General features: G+C 43.3%; 1 protein-coding gene across 4 annotated transcripts; it reads right to left on the bottom strand.

Moving 5' to 3' along the window:
• Window positions 1-826: 826 nt before the first annotated feature.
• Window positions 827-23,996, bottom strand: hivep2b (HIVEP zinc finger 2b). 4 transcript variants are annotated; one of them, XM_044142318.1, is made up of 7 exons: window positions 23,744-23,996; window positions 9,422-13,293; window positions 7,423-7,580; window positions 7,088-7,263; window positions 5,694-5,792; window positions 4,811-5,592; window positions 827-3,321 (listed from the first exon to the last, which is right to left on the bottom strand). In XM_044142318.1, the coding sequence occupies exons 2-7, from the start codon at window positions 13,193-13,195 to the stop codon at window positions 2,932-2,934; spliced, it is 5,379 nt and encodes a 1,792-aa protein (XP_043998253.1). In that variant the 5' UTR covers window positions 13,196-13,293; window positions 23,744-23,996; the 3' UTR covers window positions 827-2,931. The 4 variants fall into 4 exon arrangements, with proteins under 4 accessions (XP_043998253.1, XP_043998254.1, XP_043998252.1 ...); XM_044142319.1 differs by lacking the exon at window positions 23,744-23,996 and adding an exon at window positions 19,185-19,976; XM_044142317.1 differs by lacking the exon at window positions 23,744-23,996 and adding an exon at window positions 17,033-17,713.
• Between the last annotated feature and the right edge of the window lie 60 nt (window positions 23,997-24,056).

The raw sequence follows: 24,056 nt of genomic DNA, 5'->3' as shown, positions 1-24,056 counted from the left end.
TCATAATAATCAGATAAAAAAAAAATCCTGATTTTTGACTTTGAATGAAGTCATATTTTTGAATGTTTTGCATTCCACCTTTGAAATTCCTAATAAATTTTCTTTCTAATTCAAAATTATTCTTATCAGAATTTTCATTTTCTAAATTTTTACTTTATATTTTACAATGTGAAATTTTAATTCAAATTCTAAATCTTATATTTTTATTTTAAAGCTCATACTTCTGACTTTGAAGCTCGTGTGCCTTGTTTTATAATCATAAGTGGCAGTATTATGCATTGTGTCATCTTATAACATAATTAACTATATATGTTCACTTTGGCTGTTGCAAAAATGCTGTATGTATCAAGAAATTTGATTTTGCAATTTAAACAACGTTTCTGAAAGGACTCTTTTATTTTATAATCACAACTGATCTTTTTAAACCTCTTCACACAGACAAACCATGCGCCATATTTTCTCCTAAATGCTTCAGTAGAACAGCAGGGACGACGCCGCAGGTCCGACCGACTCCATGCCGACTGATATAAACCTTGAATGTGGTTGAATCTCAGTCGACAAGGTGAGAACTATTTTTGGAAGCGTTCGCTTCTCGGTCCTGCTGCACTCTCTGGCTGCAGTAGCGCATTTTCGCCAGAAGATGTCAGCACAAAGGGTTGATACTCTCAGTCTTCCCCACCCTGAAGATAAAATCTGAGGGATTTCTTGTGAAAGCCTTTCTCCAGTGGAATCTCACTTAATCCACGTCGAGCTACGAGGGATGGAGGCCGTTGAGAACAATCCAAAAAGAAATAAGCCACAACACAGAGCCGTGATTAAAAGGATATCCTTTTAAAACAGTTTTAAATTTAATCTGAAAAAGTAGAGCACCAAACAATAAATTCCTCATAGCACAAAAAGAGGCACTCCGTCCAGACTAACCAGATTTTCGACGCGGATAGTTAAATAACAGATTGGCTACTGAGGCTCTCCCCTCAAAGAAAGAAAGAAAGAAAAAAAAAAACATCTCAGCTTAGAGGTACAAATGATTCATCCTCTATATGTTTTACAGGGAATTGCCACTGACATGAGAGGCACAATGCAGTTTGGTGGATATGAATACACATCGAGAAAGCAACAGTATCTGAATACATACGGTATGCCAAAGCAGACTTCACTTTCCCTTCACGTATTAAAGCATTTCCAGGCTCCACCAACACAAATAAAAGGACTCCAAAAAAAAAAGGAACGCGCCATCCGTCTCCACGGAGGAGAACACAAATTTAAAGCAGTGCACCTTTTAAATTTTCTATGTAAACATGACTGAATGAAAGTTGCTCTTTAGCTTCAAATGTTTGAATCCAGTCTCAAACCGATGGTCACGCTTCAAGACCTAAATGCATTTCTTTAAAAAGATGAAACACTGTGCTATTTCTTTGTTTTGTTTTTTTAAATCTTCCTCGTGAAACCTCTGCAGATGTTTTACCTCTGAAAGAGACAGAGATCCACGTAAAAAGTTCTCAGAATACAACACTGCAAAAATAGTTTAAATCATAAAAATACACATATATACATATACAGATAAATAGTAATGCTTTAGAATGAGTGGCTACTCGCGGACTTCAGTTGAAGCGCTAATAGTCAGGGCGTTGATATTGTTACTTTAGTATGAACCTGCAGCAAATGGTGCGGACTTATCCGGGTGTGACATGAAAACGTGAAACAGTTCAGCATCGACCGACCGCCGTAGCCCCTTGGATTTGTGTGCAAAACGCTTCGCACGATGAGAGACGAGGGGGGCGGGGGGGGTAAAAACAAAGAGGAATGTTTCAACGACCACAAGGAAACGGGACATTTTTACTCTCTTCTTCCCTTCGCCCTCCACCTGACTCAACAGCAGCTTCATCATCGAACCAAAAACAACAACAACAAAAAAAAGGATGAAAGTGCATCTTTAAAACTCATTAAACACTCATGATCATCTGCATAAGCGAAGAAAACAAGGTCAGTCAAAGCGACGTCATGAGATCAAAAGCAACGCCGGAGTGGCTCACTGCATAACTGCTGCATAAATACAGATATACCATATAAATAGTAGTCAAATGTTTACCAGTATCAATAAGTGCTTACGTTCTAATATATAAATACATCTTACAGTATTGATAATTACATACTTAATTCGTCTATGGTTGTGCAATAGCAAATCCCATGCATTTTTTTTTGTACCAAGATAAAAATCACGACATTAAGAAAAATGCAACATAAGTAACATTTGTTTAAGATTGTGTCACATAAATCCATCTGTCAAAAAAAACACAAAAAAAAAAAACACCCACAAAGCCTTTGCCAGAAAGTGCAGCTTCTTCTCGGAGAGAGTCCGTAAACGGCGTCTTTTCTCAGTTACAAATCCGGAAACGAAGAAAAGCGGGAAAAAAAAAGGCACATACCCCCTTGCTGCTTGCTCAGAAGCACCGAACTGCACGAGAAGCGTCTATTTAAAATTTGGTCAGACTGTTTCATAGTACACATACGTTTCCCCTTTTAAATAGTCTTTAGTTACAGCACTACTGCATCACACCTTGATATGATTAACAGAAACGACAGTCAATGTTCAAAGTACACACTGCAAAATACACTGCTTGTATGCATCTAAGTAATAGTATATGTTAAGGACATTTGTACAGGACCCATAAATGTAATTGTTGTGCAATTGTGCGAAAACTACGATCTCGGACAAAAAAAGGCATATTAGCATAATATCTTTCCATATTGCAACTGCACCCAATAATGATTCTTCCCTCACTTTTTGCAAAACATCCCGCAGAGAATCTCTGTGGAGTTTGATCATGCGAGACCAGGGGAAATGTCATTATATTGCCTCTAACAGGATAAAGACAAGCTGGTTAAAGGGATGAGGACGGTTGCAGGTGTAGCAGGAATAAACCGAAGGTTTTAATGAGGATCTTCTATAGTAATCTTCAGCGAGGCAATGGCTTTCAAGCAGGTCTGGACGCTCTCTTCCTGTCTGCTCTCCCTGGCGGGGAGCTCGGGACGTTTCTCCTGGCGGCCGTCGACGGCGTCTCCTCCCGTCTCGGGCCCGTACACCGATCCCTCCCTGCTGCCGCTGCAGCTCCGAGGGCTGGACGCCGGGGAGGGGCCGACGACGTCGGCGCTGGGCAAAGCCGGGGAGTGCAACATCTGGAGCCCTCCGACAGGACCGACGGGGAGCAGAGAGCGTGCCTGCTGCTGGGAGTGAAGAGGGAGGTGGCTGAGGACGTTCTGGTGATGAGAACTGGCAGCGCCGGGCGGCTGAGCGGGAGCCAAGCCGCCGTTCCTTTGATCCTAGAACGATATTATTGGCAAGAGTCAGTGGCAGTTCCATCACCAACATGCGAACATATATTAGTTTGAAAATATGAAGAAATGTGAGTTATTTAGCTGAGGGGAAAAAAGTGGTTTCAAATGAAGCTCTCGTGATGGATTGTCTGGGCACCGTTTGGATCAGGATTGTTGCCACAACATCATGAAGGGCTGTCATAATAAAGTATTTAGAGAACATTCAAGGTTTTTTTTAATGCAAATACTTCAGGATCAATTCAAAATGAGTTATATCGTTGCCTACAAGGCATTCACAATCCAAGTTGGTCACATTTTATCCCACTCGCGCTAGAAAACATCAACGTTTCTTGTTGATATTTTGCAGAATAGAACCACACAAAGTAGAGCATATTTCCCTTACAAATAAATCCAGCTGTTCTGTGAAGGCCTCAGAGGTTAGACAACATTAGTGAACAAACAGCATCATGAAGATCAAATAACACAGCAGACAGGTTGAGGAGAAATTTGTGGAGAAGCTTAAACTAGGGTTCATGAAACCATGTTCAAATGTTAGACGGTCTTGATATAAACTCCACTGAGAATCCTCACCACGATGTGAAAATTGATATTCATAGACACACTTCATTCAATTTGTCTGATCTTTAGCTATTTGCAAAGAACAGGAAGAAACGTATATATCTATCTACAAAACTGGTAGGCAGACCCTGAGAGACTCTCTCCCAGTCACTGCTGGAGACACTCATTATTCAGCGGATGGGGAACACCATGGAAAGGTCACCAGTCCATCTCAGAGCGACAACCATGAACCAACACATAGCTGGTAAAATGGTAAATGGCCTGTACTTGTATGGCACTTTCTCATGTTCAGAGGATCCCAAAGCACTTCACACACCATTCAAGTACACATTCACACACTGACGCTGGCGAGTCGCCCATCTGCCGGCGAGTGTCTCCAGCAATCAGAGGGGTGGTCTTTCAGGGTCTCACTCCACCAGTTTTGCAGATAGAGATGGACGTAGCTTTCACATAGTTGTGGTAGCTACAGTCCAGCAGCTTCCACACTGGAAGCTACTGGACTGTAGCTACCACAGTTGCCCTGGGGAAGTTTCACTGAAGCAAGATTGACATATTGCACCACCAGGCCCTCTGCCTACCACCAGTAGGCAAAGCGGGTGAAGTATTTTGTCAAAGGACACAACAGCAGAGATAGATGGTACAGGGATCAAACTAGCAGCCCACCAATTACGGGATGAACTCCTGCCACCATTGCTACAACCTAGGAGTCATGTTTTTATGGAATAATCCAAAGAACCCATACATGCGAAACTCAGGACCCTCTTGTGGCAAGGCAGGTCCAAGGTGTCATTTTCCTTCCAACATAAATCTCAATACCTTGGTCTACAGCATAATCCTCCCAGAAAAGATGCATGAAAGTTTGTGGTTGTGATAAAATGTGAATGTAGAGGATGGTAACAGATGAACAAAGTATTACCATTTCAAAAGCCTGTTGTTGCTGAGCCATCTCCATCTTTGCCTGGTGTCTGGTTTTATCACAGCCACCTTTATGTTGGTGCGAACCTCTGCGTGGTGACACCGCCCTCAGCACAACCCTCTGCCTTCCCCTCACGGACGATTCTCGCTTCCCAGGTATGTCTGTCCCAGGAGACATTGGTCGCTCCAACGAGACTGGGCAGGGGTGTTGGATGGATTTGAAGATGGGTGACCCAGGCCTGAGTGGTGACGAGTCCCACCTCTGTGAAGACCGCCCTCGTGGGGACAGCTCCCGCCTTGGGGACGGATACCGTAGCCGTGAGGGAGAAGGTTCCCTGATGGGCGATTCCCAGCCAGGAGACAGCAGATAAGAAGAGTACGGGTCGAAAAGGAGACTGGTCTGGTCCAGTGGCAGCATGCTCAGAGAGTCTTCATCCACAGACTTCTCCCTCGGATCTGTTGGCAGTGCAAAACGATTTTCAGCGCTCGAGCGCTTGCCAGAGGACTGCTGATGAACGTCCGCACCAGGCAGAGCAGCTAGCGAGCAACCGTGGATGGCAGAGCTGACGGTAACGGACACTGAGGTCACTCCGCATGACTGAGGACTCGTACTTCTTGAAAGCAGCTTTGGGGTGGAGTCCCCCTCATAGTCATCGTCCTCTTCATCTTCTTCATCTATTTCGTCGGCCTCCTCGTCCATTCCTTCGGAGTCCTCAGCATCTGAGAACTGATGCTTGGTGGTTGCTGCCACATCTGTCTTGGATTCTAGTTGGATATTGTCTGCTTTAAAAGACACATTTATTAGTTTAGCAGCATTTATTGCATCATATCATGAAAAAAAAACAAAAAAACAAATCCAGCAGTGTTACAACTTAGGATCTTACCATGTTCTTGTATGTCTGTGTCATCCATTGTCACTGAAACTCCCAGTTCAAGACATTTCTTCATGTGCGCCTTTGACTTCATATGTTTAGTCAGGTTTCCTGATGTACAAGGCAAACTTTTGAGTTATGCTTTCTGAGAGAAAATGCTAACTACAATACAGAGTGGTGAAACAATTAAAATGTCTAACACAAACTAAGAGAATCTTTTCTAATATTTTGTTGTGTTACAATGACAGACTTCAACATTTTTACTGAGGTCTTATAGTAGCACAGTAGTGCAGAGCTTTCAAGAGTCTTATCGTGTGACTTTCATTTATATTCAGTCCTCCGTTACTTTGTAGAACCTCCTTCTGCTGCATTTACAGCTACAAATCCTCAGGGATATGAGTCTACCAACGTTGCACATCAACACCAACATTTGTAAAATATCTCAAGCTCAGTCAGACTGAATAGAAACATTCATGTTTTATATTGGATGTACGTAGGTCTGGACTTTGAGTCATTCCAACATGAATTGATATAAACAATTGTCCTAATGGACAAAGGGAGTCTCTAACCAGTTAAGTCTGAGGTAAAGCTTCTCCACTGTATTCTGCAGACACTAGCATGTTCCACAGTACAGAACCTTTCAAGAAGATATACATATCCACAGACAGATTTTATCTGCCACTTGTTGCTTGTCCATAACAGCAAAAAATTCTGATTTGATATCATCTGTCCTGAGCACCTTCTTTCACATTTTTACTATATCCTCTACGTTTTCTGGTGAACTGTGAGCTTGACTTTCCTATGGTTTTATTTCAACAATTGCTTTCATATTGCCACTTCACAAAAGCCAGATATGTGGAGTGGACGATGGAAACTATTCTCCCACCTGAGATATAATCTCCGAAGTTATGTGGCTGCTTGTTGCTTTTCTATTAATGCTCTCCTTGACCAGCCTGTCCATTTAGGTGGACAAGTTGTCATGGCAGGTTTGCAGTTGTGGATTGAACCAAGCTCTGTGAGATCATTTTATGGCCTCCAAGGTTATGCCTGAGCTGTCTGATAGGATCCTCTGTCCTCATGATCCGGTTTAGTTACCAATTAGATAACTTCTAAAGCCATTGTGTTGGACTGGATATTATTTAGGGGACTGATTGCAAGTCAATTTTTATCCACATTGTTTTAAAATGATGTTGGTTTGTCATATAACTGAATGTATTCACCTGTTGATTTTCAACAATGCAGTCATATCTCTAACAACAACACAAACTACAAATAGTTTGCGAACTATACGTTTCATCTTCTGTAGTTATACTTAGCAAGTTTCTTTCATTTCCAATATAGAGGATTCTTCTCCGACTACCGCTGTAGGTTTTACGATTCCCTCCACCATAATTAGAAGTACCCACCTTTGGTTTTGAAGGCAAAGTTGCAAACCCTGCAGATGTAGGGTCGCACATCCGTATGGGTCCGGATGTGCTTCTTAAGCATGCTTGGCTTCTTACAGCGAATACCACACTCCTCACAAATGTATTTCCCCCGACCTCGACCTCTGACATACACGTAGTCTTCATTGGACTTGTACCTAAAACGGACATGAAACATAGCATTGTTTTTTTTTTTAGTTTTGAAGAGGAAAGACAGTACAGGTTTCTGGTGCATGAAGTTAGTATACCTAAAAATAAACCGAAGCACAAATGACATTGACAAGTGTTACAAGAACTTGACTTGTGTGCTGACTGACCCTCCCTCGAAGATCTTAATTCGGGTTGGCACCGCCTGGTTTGCGGAGGCCTCCCTCTCTTTCCACTCCTCCTTGGCTGTTTTGGCTCTGCAGCTGATGTCTTTCGCCTTCTTCCCATAGGTGATGTCCACCTCTTTGGACTCCGGTTTCCTCTGCAGCTGAATCAGATGAACACACACCGCGTAACACCCACTGAATGTGGCCAAAGAATCGACTGTAATCTGACGCGGCCGATATTAAGTGTCACACATAGTGTTACACGGCATGTTTTGCAAACATGTATTATGCTGTAGCTTGGGGGAAAAAAACCCACTGCAGGCTACCTATGGTTTTCTGCCATCAAAGTTCTTTGAAGGGATTGTCAAGGATTTTTAAAGTGAGGTTCTGGTAAAACGAGTAAGCAGTCAATATCTTATCTGCGTTAGGCTGCTCGCGTGAGGTCTTTGTTTAGCAAATAAATAAAAAAGCTGTTATGGCAAAAGTTTGCGTCTGGCACAATTTCTCCAAATACAAACAAAGAATGAGCGCTCCAATTCTGAAACATGTTGCGTTTTACAGTTTGAAAAAGCTAAGTCACTAGTTTAAGTGTGTTTTCAAATTGTAAACATTTTTTAAATTTTCAAATGGTGTGCTTTTTGCACTGCACTGTGTCAAAGAATACAAGCTCTTTGAAAAACTTGAATTAATGTAAGAAACAACACAAAAATCTTTGACGAAGACACTGAGCTTAACTTCCTTCTTCACAAAATGTAAACAAAAACGGAGAGGCGTCAGATTTTTGCCACTGTAAAATTTCTCCCACTAGCACTTGACTTGAATTTTTGTTTTGGTTGTATTTACCCAGAATGCCCTGTGCTACAGTCTTTTGCTTTTGGAGCAGTCTCTGGTCTGCTTGGCATTCACATATGCATTTGAATTTTACCAAAGTTCACGTCAACCGAACCAATCCTGAGGTTTGTAGATGGACCAGAGGTCACTTTTATGGTCTGCATCAGAGTTGGAATGTGCATTCACACCTCCCCAAACAAACCAAACTTTCTACACAAATGAGGTAGAGTTTGACTAACGCAGAATAAACAGGGCTGGTGTGAATGCACCCGAAGTTAATCAATTTAAAAAAATCTATTCTTAATATTAGTTATGAAGATAATCACCCTCATAACCTTATGAGGGAAAATAACCGACTAATGCAAACTACTACCTCAAAAACGCCAGAGTAGTCTATGCAAATACTATTTTATGATGCTTGAAATAATTATGTTTCTAATCGACATCTAGGGTTAATTACACAGGAAAGAGAGCTAGGAGGAGCATTGTATTTTGTATTTTCATTTGCAGTAACTACCAAATATAAGCAATAGAGTGTAAAAATCAATAACAGAAAATACAATTTGTATAAACCGCTATGATTATGATTTGACTTCTTTGCTTCAGCCTCCAGGTGTAAAAGGATCTGGACATATCCAGAGTCAAGTCCCTATAAGAGTTATTTACCGCAGGTCAGATATTAACTGTTTTAAACATTTTCAATGAAAATACTGACTTACCCCTTAAAAGTAAACTCAAGTACAGAGAAGATAGATGAGCACCTCGTTTTACAGCTTAGGAGTTAATAGCTCATAATTTTTCAAAATAAAAATGTAGGTCTTCCAAATACGAATGAAGAGCAAGAGATTAATCTAAACAAATCTCTCCAGTTACGTACGAGAAAGATTTGTTTGGTGCCATTCTGCCAAATGATGCAAGCGTACATCACGAGTTTCTAGATAAAATTGTCCTTCAAACCTCATGCATTTCAAACTGTTATCTCTTGCAGAGATGAAAAGCTATCAGCACAGGCTGAGGTGCTAATTTACCTAATCATTATGCAAACAGAAGAAATCAGCAAAACCAATTAAATACTCTATAAAAAGCACATTTTCCCCCAGGTAACCCATGATTTAGTTTTTTTTTTTCTCTCTCTCTTTCAGTCTTTAAACAGATGGGATCATTTACTCACCTGTTCCATGGTCTGTCTCCAGAGGATGAGGGATGAAACTAGTTTCCCTGTGCCAGGCTGGCACATTGCAGCTACGGAGTATATAACCTTGTCTCCTCTCTGTCTGGACCGTAGCAGAGCCAGAGCAATGCTGGTGCTCACTTCCAGGGGATTTGGATTGTGGGAGCTCACACACCATGTGGCGTACACGGAGGTGAAGGGGGCATCGCCCTGCGAGCAACTCGGCTTTGTGTAGTTGAGGTAACACCAGCTCACGCCTGTTGTCGTGCGAAGGCTCGGAAATTGAGATAAGAGTCTTGAATGCTCTGCGCCCGAGATCAGGATGTCTTGACTGGCACCCAGATGTGCCACAACATCCATCTGCATGCGGTCCTTTGCTTTGCTGCCTGATAAGACAGCGTAAGGGGGCGAGCTTGTTTCCAAGGAGCTACTCTCCATGGCGCTCTCAGATTCAGTGGGCTCAGTCACTGTTTGATGTGCAATAAATGAAGTCCTGCTTGCATCACTCGTAACATGTGTCGATGCGACCTGCATCTCTGACCTGCGCCCCGTCTCTTCACTCATATGGCATTTCCCCAACTCCACAGCACTCAGCTCCTCGACGATTTGCCCGAACATCCTCTCCTCCTTGACTCGTTTTTGCTGCTTCACCTCCATGAATAGGTCCAAGCTGCTGGCAGGGGAAAGCATCCGCTTGTTTGCTCCCCCACTCGAGGCATTAGTAGTTGATATAGTTCTGGAGGTCAGAGACAGAGGGATGCCTGTCTTAAGCTTAGCTGATGACAAATCCAGGGCCTCAACACTGAGGGTGTCAGCTGTGGGCTGTTTTGAGTACACATTGTGAGAATCGAGATTTCCATATAAGCGTGCAGTTTGACTCTGCAGTTGGCGGGGGGACGTTGTGGAGCTAATACTGTCGTACTGATTGTCAAAGATCTGTGATAAAGACGTGTATGTGATACTGCCAAAGGACGGCACATGTGTCTGGATTCTAACAGGAACAACTAGGCTGGGATTGGGTAGCTGGGGAAATGTGTTCCCGACAGAAAATATTGGCAAAGTCTGTGGCAGGACAGTGCCTGCCACAAATGGAGGGGAGGTGCTGCCGAGGTACTTTGGAAACACCTGTGAAGGGATTTGTGTAACTTCAGTATCCATATTCAGCGACTCCTGTCGCACCAAGTTTCCCCTCCTTCTCTCCTTTACACTGCTGATGTCCACGTGTCTAACTTTGGAGGTTGGAGAGAGGCTCCCATAGTCAAATGATATGCTGCGAACCTCTGGGAACTCCTTGTGCAAGTTGCATGGCGCCTGCTCTGAGGAGGAGCGTCTCATTTCATGCTGCTGACGCTGGCTGAGCACAGAGAGGGAGTGCCCACAACCTGGCACAGCTAAAAGCTCCAGAGATTTGCCAAATTCATCTTGCCTGGCTGGAGAGGCTGATTTTAAGCTCTCCTCTCGGTCAAAGGAAAATGTGGAGCTATAGGATAAGTTGCTGTCCTGGCTCGGGCTGCGCGACAGACTAGTGCAAGCGGACTCAAAGCTTGACTCACCAGAGGAGTGCTCAATTTCAGCCAGGCGAAGCCGTTTCTTCTTTGGAGGGAGCTTTTCTGGAGGGAATTGTGCTAAAGTTTCACTTCTTTGAGGCCACTGAAACTCCTCCACGTGCTTCTCTGGCTCCTTCACTGGCACTTCCGAAGCTTTTTCTGGACTGTCAGGCTCCACTGTGACCCTGATTTCTGGGACTTGTATATTTGTCTGTCGCACAAGTTTGGGCCCCAGCTGAACTGATTGGCTTAATCTGTTGTCATGTTCCATTTCAAATGATTCAATGGCCTCCACTGTTTGCAATGACGACATAGTTTCCAGTCGTTGGCTGTAATATTTGAATGACTCTGACAGGTCAGCTTGAGGCCTGTTTATTGAGTTTGTGTGTTGGATAACTGAAATTACATTCCCCAGTTTTTTTCGGCCTGAAATGTCAAGGTTCATTGATATGTCCATGTCACACCTGTCCAAATGTCCCCTACCTAAAGCCATTATTCCCATTGCAGCTTGTTTTATATCGTAGTCTTTGCTTGAATCAAACATTTCCTCACACTGCTTATGATGGCTCTCATATTGCCCTAGCAAGTCCTCTTCCTCTCTCTTCTCTTTGCGGCGCTTTCGAGTCGCCAGTTCCATTGCATGTTTCTGCTGAGTTGTACCAAGTCCCAAAGTGGCGTAGCTTTCCACGTCCAACCCAGACGGAGAAGCCTCACTAATTTTTCCATGACTGTCAGCTTCGGTGTGACCATCGTGCCCATGTAGCTCAATGGCACCTTGACGCTTTAGTCTCCTCATGCCCCCCGTGCTTGCCCTTTCATCAAACGAGTGGCTGCCTCGAAGGGCTTGTGGCATAGTCAGGCTCACGGCTGAGGATGTTGGCATTGAGTTGCTTCGGATCAGAGGCCCCATGTCACAGCCGGCGTCTAACTGCGACTCTTTTAGCTCCTCCTTTAGAAATGATTTGGTGTTTATTTTGATTGACTCAACTGCATCTTTTTCTTGAGTGAAAACACGGGACACACCTTTCTCTGAGCCTTTCTCAGAAAGTTCCCCAGACTCATAAGACGATGTCTGCTTAGGGCTTGGCCGATAACACTTCCCAAACATGATTTCTTGGTAGGACTTTGCGTTAGTGTTTGGAGGACCGGTCTGATGCTCCGAACTCTCAGAGCGCGAGAAGTAGCCTGAGTCCGTGCTGCCCTTGCTGGATTGACTTGGAAGGGACAGATTTTGCTCCGAGTCGCCACTTCTCTTTTCTGACAGCCGAAGCGCCAGCCTCTGCTTGATAGTGGAAGATTGGATTGCGCGGCTGGCCTCGGCTGTGACAGGAGAGGCATTGATTTCTTGGGGTTGGGAGGAACCATCCTGACCTGACATTGACGTGGCTCCCTTTTTCTGAGCAATGAGATTTAGCACTTTTACAGCAGTGTTATCTGATCCCTCCATTGGAGAGTCCAGCAGCAGCAGTGGGTCATTAAGAGTGTCCTCGTCTGTGTCCGTGCTTTGCTCAGCATCAGAGAATAACTCTCCTTCCCCTTCAACAGACCCCTGTTCCATATTGGCATTGTAAGGCCCAAGCTCTGATAATGGCACCGTTCCAGCTTTGACTGAGTGAGCATGGGACTTTCTGTGTTTGTACAGGTTGCTCTTGGTTTTGAAGGAGAACCCGCAGGGAATACATGGGTAGGGCCGTTCGCCGGTGTGTGAGCGAATATGTTTCTTAAGAACGCTGGGTTTGGCACATGCCCTGCCACAGTAGTCGCAGACATACTTTCCTGGTTTTTGTGGTTTCTGCTCCACCTTAGCCGTCACTTCTGACAGCTGGTCCATCCCTGAATGGGAACACTGTTGCTGAACTTCGGCTGAAGCGGGCGACTTCCTTTGACTCCCAGGTCCTGGCGACTGTGCTGAAGCTTTTTGTCTCCCGACAGAGAAGGGCTTTGTGGGCTGTAGCGTATATGAAGACACATCATAGTCTGGATGGCTTGTGGACTGAGCTTGTGAGAACTGATCTTCAAATTTCTGAGATTTCCCTGAGTCAGACATTTCACTAAAACCACACGTGCCTTTGCTCTGAACTTCTTCTAGGTCTTGATGCCACCCTTTGCTTTCCGATTTGACAGAAGGTCTCAGGACAGCTTCTGATGTGCCTTTTTTCTGTCCAATCTTTTTTTCCTGGCCCTCGGCGGCGCCCTTCACCCCCGCAGTAGCGTCGAGTGACTCCATGAATCCAGTGAGTTCACTTGTGATCAATTTTCAAGGACGGTATGTGTTGTGTGACCTTAGTGATATTAACTTATATGCGAGAGGCAGGGAGGAGTCACCTGAAAGAACAAAGAAAGTAAACAGGATTAAAAACCCAAAACCACAACAAATCACAATTCAAGCATGTAGCAAATAGAGCTGATAAACTGATGGAAATAGAAAAAGAGATCAAGTCTCTTCATTAAACAGAGAATGTAAAGTAACCTCAAAGTGTGGAGAAATGGAAAAACATTAGTTTCTTTCCAAAGGTTTCTTGTGAAAGTCCTGGAAGACAGCCCAAATGTCCTAAAACCATAAATAATGGATATAAGCTATTTGTGAAGAACCATAAACGTAGAAGCATAAATAAATTAACTTTTATCTTTGGAGAATGAGGGCGTGTGTGTGTGTGTGTGTGTGGGCGTGTGTGTGTGTGTGTGTGTGTGTGTGTGTGTGTGTGTGTATCTGAGTGAGCTCATTTAAAAATTAACGTCTTTATCTCAAAGCATGAAAACATCATGCAATACATGAGTGATGTATAAGTAGTATAATATATGAATTTATTTTATGCTGAGATACATTCATTCAATTGTTGCATTTACTTTAGAATAGACAATATTCACCACAGGCTGCAAAGCTTTTCACTGACTTGTTTCCAAAATTTGACATCTTAAATTAAAGCTAATATGCATTTTTATAATTAAATAGTTTGAAGCGGCTGGTCTTTTTTGAGGGTTTAGTGCTGATTATCTAATATTTTTCATTAACCTCATTGAGAGGCTTTGTTGTAAGTTACTTTACTTGCATAGGATTTTTCAAACGGGACTCATTCTGCGGCCAATGAGGTGAGGAGCTGAAGTTACACTTTCATCATAGCACTTACACAATATATATTTTGTGTTTTGTATTGTATTTAGCTTGTTGACTTTTTACACTAATATGTTGAAGATCTCAAGAAACAGTGTACAGTGCCTCCTGTACTAGTGGGCCTCGATACATTCAGCATGGTAGTTCTATTTTAGCGAAACACAATTTTGATAGAAGAAAATTTCTGTAAATCTTATGTCTAATTGTTCTGCAAGGCCAAAACTACAAGGAGTTACCTTAGCAGTGGGAAAAATGTCCGTGTGATGTGATGAATGAGAAATGTTTGCCAATACATTCCAGAAAATAAGGAGGTTAGGATATCAGTGAAGGATTTAGTTTAGTAATTTAAGTCTGCTGCCATTCTACTAAAAGTTTACAAAAGGTAGCCACAAAGGCTGGCTCCTCACAAAGTGCTGATTCAAGCATTTAAGTGGAAAGTTGAGTGAGAAAAAAAAATTGTTTAGTTGAAAAAGGTCAAGGTGACAGGAAAAACAACAACAACAAAAAAAATCCTGGAGAGGACGATGAAGTAAATCCCATTCGCAAAGTGTGAACGGTAGCTTTAAATCAGTGCTTCAAGAGACACCGCGCACTACAACAGTAGCTTTCCTGGTATCAAGATATTTCTGAACCAGAGACAACATCAGAAAAATCTTACATGGTCTAGTGAGAAAAAGAACTGGTTAGTCTCCAAAGTCCTCTCTTTAAATGAAAATAAAGTGTGCATTTTATTTGGAAATCAAGGTCCCACAGTCTGCAGGAAGAGTGGAGAGGTACATAATCCACTTTGCCTGAAGTCCAGGGAGAAGTTTCCACAGTCAAGTGACGATTTGGGGAGCCATGCAATTTGCTGCTATTGTCCCACTGTGTTTATTCAAGTCTAGAGTCAGTGTAGTCATCTATCTGGAAATTGTAGAGTACTTTGTATTTTTATCTACTGAAAAGCTTTATGAAGATCAGAATCCGAAGATGCTGATTTCATTGTCCATAAGGAGATGGTAACTGCCCACACTTCCCCAAGCACCTACTTTAATGATGTTATCATTGCGCTGGATTAGCTAGGAAAGTAGCTTGACCTAAACACTGAGAGAATCTATAGATTATTGTCAAGAGCAAGAGAAACGTCAACCATGCAGATGAGTTGAAGACCTCTCATAAACCAACCCAGGTTTTCTATCCCACACCACACTGATGCAGGAATTTATGCAAGATGAGCCCCAACCAAGTACTGGGTAGATGGATATACTTTTCAATAGCCCAACAATTATGCATTTCAAAAGATCTCGCATAATATTAAGATTTTCCAAGGACTTGAATTTAATTTGCAAGCCATCATCATCAAGAAAAAAAACTGCGTGTAAATCTGTGTTTCAGTTTTTAACTTAAAGGCCTCTACTAAAATATCTATCTGATGCTCTAAATTGAGATACACGTGCAAAGGTATTCCTGTTTCCTCCTACTGGACTGAAATCCATGCACCTGTCTGAGCCGACAGAGTCATCACCTACACGCTGGGGTGCACAGGACCACATGCTGAACTGTATGCAAACACGCCTGACTCCCGACTCCGTGGTTTAACCGAGCCGCCTCCTCCGCCGCCACGTCTTCGCCTCACGCCGAGAGGACGGGTATCTGAGGACACGTCATTTCCATCTTCTCGGTATCAAACGCAGTGTCCTCCCTAATGAGGTTATGTAAGATTATCTGGTTCAAACCCTCTGAGTTCCCCTTAATTAGGACATCCTCCGACTCTCTCGCTCTGGCTCTCCTCTTTCTCTTTGTTAGCTCAACGCGCACCGCTCAAGCACGAGCCAGAGGATGGGAATCCAAGGTGACTCTCGAGATGCCCCGAGACGTTTGAAGGCGGTCGTGAGGAGGACCTTCTGCTACCTGACAAAAATTGTAAAAAAAAAAAAAAAAAAAAAGCATCTACTTTGTGGTTCGGTAGCTCCTGCTTTCAAATAAACTGCCGGCTTCTGCAGACTGCAGTGAAGAACAGGAAAAGATGGAGCCGGAGGCTTAACAGAATGGTCTGTGATTCAGTAGGGAGGTTTACAGATAAGGTAAACTAAAGGGGGTAGTGGAGGAGTGGAGGCTGGGGGGAGACAACACTCAGAGGCCTGGTAGGGAGCTCCCTTTCAAGGTGACCTCATTGGTTAGTTTCCATCCTCTGTGAGCCAGGAGATGAGGGAAGGGAAATATGGGTGCAGAGTGACAACGAGATAAGACCCTCACAAACAATGCATACCTTTGAAAGCAAGGATGAGGGGGGCCGACACATCCAAACTCTCACTGAAAAAGTCTGACTTTTTTCTTTTTTTTTTTGTCCCCCCTTTACAAAATGCCTCGCAGTCCGGACAACGAGCGCGCACTAATCCTTAAATCTGTGACACAGCAGCAATGACGTGGAACAACAGGAGGCAGGTGGGTGGCCGTAGGTGTGTTTCAGGATGAACGTGGGCCGACGGCGGTACAGTATGTTCACATGGATGGAGATGTGATCTCTACGGATCCTTTGGGGGGCGGGGGTTTAAGAAGGTGGGGGCACATCTCCCGACTCCCTTCCACCCAAGGGAGACAGAACAACGAGCAACCAAACGCTGGCTCGCGGAGAGCATCGTTATGCCGCCGCATTACATCATTAGAGGCTAAGTTGCCCATTAAAGGGAACGGGCGCGAGGACCCTCGCTGACAACCAATCCATAAATATCATAAGGAGATGAAAACAAGCTGGACGGTAAAAAAAAAAAAAAAAAAAAAAAAAAAACCTCTGCGGTGCAACCCGCGGCAGCAAAGCATGAAGAATGAATCAACAGCTCTTTCTCTCTACGATGACAATGACATAAAGCATACAGTGTTGTGGTGGTGGTGGTTGGTGGGGGGGTTGAGGGGGGGAGACTTGGCTCCTACAGCAGCTGACATTCACAGATCAAATATAATCCTCATACAAACCTGACATTTGAACAGTCCCCCGTCCCATGTCGACAGTCATATGTGACATTCCTCATGCTGCCCGGTCCGTCCCCCTGTCCTGCTCATGTCCGGGTGGGAATAACAACAAAAGAAATCAGCGAGGAATAGTCCCATCAGCTGGGAAGCCGCTGGCCGACTGGGTGTACATTAGAAGATCTATTGATGCGAGCAAGTCACCAGAGAAAATACCCAACCGTGACGTGCGGACCCAGGCACAAAAATAGCAAAGGGGCCCTGGGAGGGATTACACAACAGCCCACGTTTAAGGACGCTTTTCCTCCCTCCGCTGCCCTCCCCTCTCCTCTGTGTCTCCATCTCTCTTTCTCTGTGCGTTTGTAAAGCAGAGCAGCAGCTGCCTCGTTCCACACACAAAGCCAGGAGCTGGCTGTCATGATCCGCAGAGCCAAACATCAACTTCATCTACTCAACAGAGGTGTGCCAATTTCCCTCCCGATCAGCTCCGATCGATTATTGGCGGCTGAAACTGCAGTTTGTCAAATGCATCAAAACTGAAATCCCACTCGGCTTCCTCATCCTTTCAATGCATTTAAAGCAAAAGAGAGTTAAGGTAAAATTGGAAATCTACACTTGAAACTCAATGTTCGCATACACTGGATACAACACGCGTAACCCACTTTCACATCAAGACGTCAGACTAAACCGTCCCAGTTTTAGGTAAGAGGGAGATTTTTGTGTTTTTCAGCTTTGTTCCAATTCATAAGCTCACGTACATTTCAGTTGTTTTTGGTACAGCTGCGTTTCAAACTATTTGGAACAAACTCAAGGTTTCCCCCCAGAAAACTTGCTAAGCCCGGTGGTTGGATGTAAGTCATTCATCCAGCGGCCCGTCGTGTTTTTGAGTTAAATGCTTAAAGTTGACAGAAAATTTGAAAATGTCACTTGATAATCATGTTTTATTGGAAGATTAATATCTGAACACCAACTGTAAAGGTTTTTTTTTTTAAATGCAAACATTTAAAAAACTAATATTTAAATAAGCAACAGTAAGCCTGGTGGAGGCACAAGTAAAGTCTGGTGGCCGGCCAGGCTTATAATACACTGGTGGGAAACCCTGAAACTTCTAGAAAACTGCAAGACAACCAAATAGCACTGAGTTGATTTAAATCAAGGCTAAAAATTCACCTGTCTTTAGAGTTGCTTATGATTCAGAATAACGAGAACATTATTTGATATGGATGTTTGATGCCTATTTGCTTGATGATTTCAATGTTGGCAAAATGTAAACTATTCATAAATAGTTTGCATCCTGTAAAGCACTTTGAGCTGCATATACAAACACACCCGACTACAAACTGTTTGACTTGGCTCAAGCGTTTTGTTCATCAGGTTGTTTTGTGAAGCGCACCAGTCCCTCCTGTAGCCAAACACTCCCCATGGAACTGACACCCCTCTTATGGTGGCGCTTTCAAACTTATGAGGTGATTGTGTTTGTTTTACTTTCTCCTCTTGCATTTGGAGATGTGGGCTCTTCCTTGCTGAGTGGCATTTCGGCTCAGGACGTTGTTTTCACTGTTCATACACAGTGGCACTCTCCTGGCAGTTTACAAAACGCTTTTGTTCTGGGGTTGATTTATTTGTCGTTTTTCCCTGATGTCACTGAAGGAAGCAGCACGTTTGAGGCCTTGCCTTGAAATACATCCTCAGGTGTGTCTTCTTTGAACTCAAACTAGATCGTCAGAAGCTTATGGTGCCATGATATCGTCATCTGGGCTTTCTCAAAATGAATAAAAGGCATGGTAATCTTTATATATATATATATATATATATATATATATATATATATATATATATATATATATATATATATTTCTGGAAATTAGCAGATAGAAATTATTTTGACCTAAAATTGAATAGATTAAGACTAGCCTAATGTCTGATGGGTAGAAAGAAAGCAGGAGTATGTCTTTGTTTTCTCAGTATATGTGTAAATATCTGGCTACAGCTGTATGTTTTGATGCATAAATCAGGGTAGTCTTGTAATTTCTTTAAATTAGCATGTGCTAAGCAAAATCGGGGATGAGGGTCGGCAGATCAGATTTCATAGAGAAATTACATATTGGTAAAGAAAAGCCTGATCGATCTCTTCTGCTCATTCAGATTATTGTCTTACCCTGAATTTTTCTTGCATTCTGGTCCTTCAGGTACACACGCATTCATCCCGTCTCCCACTGGAATACATCAGCTTCTGCAGCGGGAGACGGGAGAAAGGCAGAAGTGCCTCTGAAAAAAAAACTCTAATCACATGCTTCTGAATGTACACTTCCTACACCGTGAGTCTATTCAGGCGCTGAATGAAAAGGCAGCGCACAGCGGCTGGATGTCGGGCTGCCGCAGGAACCGACGCTCGTTTCTGCGAAGCTCCGACACCCACGGCCCGCTCAGAGCCAGTTCCTCCCGTCACGACAGGATTCGCTTTGTGAATGGAGAGAGTCGTGATGAGGGCGTCATTAACTCGCTGGGACAATGCTGTCGATTATGTGCAGCTGCGAAGCCCGATCCGGTGAATATGATCTGTGGGTTCAATGTGACACAGCCTATGCATTAATGAATACTTCCTCCAGGCGCGAAATGAACATTACATTATATAAGCTGCACGCCTGAATTAGGAGTGGGTTGACACATGTTTCCTATGTACAAATGATACTGATTAATTCTGTTTTTGTCAAAATGGAAATAAAAAAAAGGTCCAATTAAACCCCTGTTAGCTAACTAACTATTAGTAATAGTTAAGCCCCTATTACTAATAGTTACTATTAGTTTGTGACAAAATAACAAGTTAGTTAGTTAGTTAGGTAGTTGGTACCTAACTAGCTAACTAGTAAGGCAACTAATAGCTAGTTGCCAATTAACTAACTATTTAGTTTGTTAATTAGTTAATTTAGTCACTGAAAAGATTGTGTTGCTTCCTGATCAGGTAATCTGGTGATCCACAAATAAGACAAAGAAGTACGAACCACATCTGAAAATTCAATATTTTTCACATAATTGAGGTTTTTCCTCTTCACTTTGCAAAAGAGATCATCATTAAAACTGCCTGACCGGCTTTTATTTAAAAATGCTGATCACATAAAGGGACATAAGTCGTTATAACATTGTTTAATCTCTTGATTTTCACATTTTCATGAACACACAATTCCAACCTACTTTGTTGAAGTGATTAACCAATACAAGCTGGTGCAACAATGTGAACTGGGGACAAAAATGTTTTCAAAACTTATTGCAGATTTAAAAAAAATCCAGCATGGATTTGTTGTATTCAGCACCTGTTACTGAAATCATTCATTTGTTTGGAGAGTAATGTCCAACTGAGTGTCGGACAGCGACTGTTTGTTAATCTCACCTGTTCACGACAGTGCTGCTCCATGATGCCGTTTACCATCAGCATCACGGAGCGTCGGACTGAGAAGTAGTCCATACGACCGACTCTGCGGATGCGCGGTTTCACCAGGTGTGTGCGGCCGCTAGTCTGGAGGATCTGAGCTCAGCTGGAGACTGAAACTCCAAGGCGGAGCTTTGAGCAAATGGGCGGAGCTTTGTATGAGCAAGAGTTGAATGAACACATTTCTCAAACTAGAGAATTATAGCAAACTCCAGGTATGTTTTTGATGAGCGGAATGACATCGTAGCACAACATAAACCTCAAAAAAAGTCTAATTTGTATCATGGAAATAAGACTTCCCCTGCTCTCCTTAACTTGTTAGAAAGTGCCACGTGTTTCCATTTGGGCCTAAATCAAGGTTTGGCATTCAACGACAAATTATATTCAGCTGCTTAGAGGACCCTCCTTAGTTTCCCTCTCATCTATTAGTAGGTGAGAACAACTGGCCACCTCTGTGGATCACTATTTCAGACTTTTTTTCTTCTTTTTTTAACTCTTAAGGTTGCACAACAGAACAACAGCTCTGGGCTTCCATATGCGTAATGACTTAACTGAACATAATCTCACAGGTTCCACTCAGACGACAAGCTTTTATCTGCCGATTCCTCCGCCACACAGCATTGCTGTACGTAGCAGCACAAAAGAGAAAAGCGAATCCGTAAACTTGGGTATCGACAGTCCCCGCGCAGTATGGAGTTGCGGCGAGCTATTATTAGCTAAAACAAGCCAAACGTTGAGGCGGAAGCTAACGAACTGCACTGCAGCTCAGATCCATTATGCCGTATTCAGTGTCTACAGGAGCGGCACTAAAATGGCTGATACTCAACGTGCAGTGAAGGTCAAGTCGCTCGTCTCTATAAATATAATGGTCTGTCCCCCAGGATGTTCCACACACACACACACACACACACACACACCGCTTGGCGTTTTTCCACTATCTGCAGCTCTGCTCAGTGCTGACTGGTTCTGATCTACCACAGATCTGCATGTGATCGAATGCCACCTGACTAAGAGCGGGCCTGACATGATCTTAGTGCTAAAATGGACGGGAGGAGGAGGAAGAGGAAGAGGTGGAGGGAATATTTATGAATGGAAGGAATGAGGTTTTCCTCCCTGGCTCGCTGGTGGTAGGTGGTCATATGCCGCCGGAGAGAGAGAGAAAGACCCCTGACAAGGAGCAAACAGCAACAAGGAGAACCATGACACCTAAAAACCAGCTCTTGTTTTCTCTGTTTGTTTGTCACCGTTCATTCAGAAATCATCATCATCATCATCATCATCATCATCGGCTGCCTTGTTACCCCCTCCATCTCCCCACCCCACTGTCCTCGAAGGAGCACGTACGCTCTTTGTACAACGCAGTCGTTAACAGCTGTACCTGGAAATAATCTCACGCGATTGTGTGTTTCCATGACAACCGCGCCAACATCTGAAACGAGTATTCCTCGTTCCTGTCTACATGTATAATTACTGCCACAGACTGGCGCACAAAGACAGAAGAGACGAGGCGGCCAAAAAAAAAAAAAAAAAGAAAAAGGACTTTAGCAGCGTAATAACGCGTAATTACAGCTCTGATAGACGTCCCATTTGTGCCACTCAGAGAGTCACCTTTGGCATAAAATCAAAGGAAGGTTAAAAAAAAATAAAATAATAATAATAAAAAAGGGATGAAATTAAGCAGGGCTTTAAACGCTGTCGTGACTGAGAAGCTGGAAATTTGCCCACGTGTTCTACTGAGTGTTAATCATATTGAGATATATGGAGGAATCGATGCTTAATAAACTCATTTGCATATCCTTGATCTGACTTCATCTCACTGTGGCTTCAAGGAAAACGTTAATCAGTTTGTGACGAGTCTGGAAAAAGAGACATGCCAATCCCTTCAAGCAGAAAACCCCCCAGCCTTTTCAAAAAAAAAAAAAAAAAAAAAAACGCGTTTTATTTAAATATATATTTCAAATGTCTTACTCCTGAAATTCTTTCACAATTTTTTTTTTTTGTACATTACTCAGTTACTCTGGGGGAGCTGCTGAGATACGCAGCTCAGGTGGAAGAATCTGTAAAATAATTTGTGCACCTTTATGGAAAAAAGCTAGTTTGGTCAAAATGAAACTTTTTGGCTCATATGCCAAGAAAACAAAAACTTAGTGGTGGCAGTGTCATGCTGTGGTAGAAGGAAGCTGGTCAGAAAGAACAGAAAGGCGGATCAAAAATATGTGGAAAAGCATTAGGGGAAAAAAGAAAAGATCAAAGCTTATCCATGTCCTGGAATGGCTAATTAAAACCCCAGAACTAAATCTGACTGTGAGATTAATATCCATACTTATTTAGCTGAAGATAATAGTCAAAATCTGTAAGCTAGAAATACACAACTCTGGTAGGGACATGCAGCAAGTAGCTTTTCAGCTCCAGCTGCAACAAATGGCAGTCCTACAAAGTGTGAATCTCACAATAAAAGCACACCACACTTTTCAGATCTGGCCAAAATGCTGAAAATAACCGGCCGCTTCACGCTTATGTGCTACTTTGTTGTGCTGGTCCATCGGATAAAATCCCAATAAAACAAGTAAGAAACACAACAGGAGTTATTTCCTACTTGTTTGTTTTTGTTGTGCTAAAATGAACGTAACCTAGTTTCTAAACGTAAACACAAATGTTAATTTAACATCAGTCTTTTGGAATCAGTTTTTATTATTCCCTATGACCGCGCATAGGGATCTTTCAGTGATTACTTTAGCTAAGGCTTAATGTGACTTTATTAAGCTAACAAACCCTAACTTGCTCGATGATATAACATCACATTTAATCCCTCCAACAATTTAATGTCAGAGTTTTTATATAAAACATCCTAGAATCAAACAACCTGAGCTCACAAGCCTTTTTCTTTTTTCTTTTACCCTCCCTGCATGCAGACCAGCTCTGACATCCTGCAGCAGCTCTCTCGGCACTGCATCCTGACAGCTCGCTGTTTGTTTTGGGGATCAGCAGCAGTCATGTGCTGGGGGAAAGCCTGGGGGGGAGGAAGGGGTCTCTGCATGGACGTGAGAACCCCTTGCAAACCCCCCATCTGCGCGTCATGGAACATTTGCAGAACAGGGACCTCCCACCTTAAAGGCGTGCAACAGAGAGCAGACACAACAGTACGATCTGCACCTCCGCCGGGCGCTGCATCTCGGGTGACGAGCCCGGAGCCGCCGTGGCCTTAGCGGAGCAACAAGAAAGCAGCGACGGCATTCCGCGAAATGCGGCCCTGGTGAGAAAAAGTAAACTGCCGGGCCGAGCAGACTTACCGCACGGAGACATGGGTACAGGGGCCGTTCACAGGAGCGACGGGGCGACTGGTGTTTCGGCTGGGTCCTCTGCGGGCAGCCGAAGGCGCAGAGCTCCGTTTGGAGCCATCGGAGCTGGCTGTCAAATGTCCTGCTGCTGTTGAACGTGGGGCCAGTAGGGGGCGACAAAGGAGGGGATAACATTCATAGCATCGCGGCCACTTAGAGGAAAACGGAAGGCCGTTATTGTCACGAGGACGAGAAACAAAACAAAACTGGGACACATGGTCGTAATTATCACACGCAGTCAGAATTATGACATGCGAAGTCAAAA

This window comes from Gambusia affinis, linkage group LG16 (assembly GCF_019740435.1).
Source record: "Gambusia affinis linkage group LG16, SWU_Gaff_1.0, whole genome shotgun sequence".
NCBI classification, from domain to species: Eukaryota; Metazoa; Chordata; class Actinopteri; order Cyprinodontiformes; family Poeciliidae; genus Gambusia; species Gambusia affinis.
This window is presented reverse-complemented; position numbering and strand designations above follow the sequence as displayed.

Bases quoted from the DNA above. Each gene is read 5' to 3' on its own strand.
- hivep2b (XM_044142318.1), bottom strand. From the start codon at position 13,195: ATGGAGTCACTCGACGCTACTGCGGGGGTGAAGGGCGCCGCCGAGGGC. The intron at 7,581-9,421 runs GTGAGTAAATGA...CATCTGATTCAG, and splicing joins GGAGACAGACCATGGAACAG to CTGCAGAGGAAACCGGAGTC. The intron at 5,793-7,087 runs GTGGGTACTTCT...CTTGTACATCAG, and splicing joins CTTTGCCTTCAAAACCAAAG to GAAACCTGACTAAACATATG.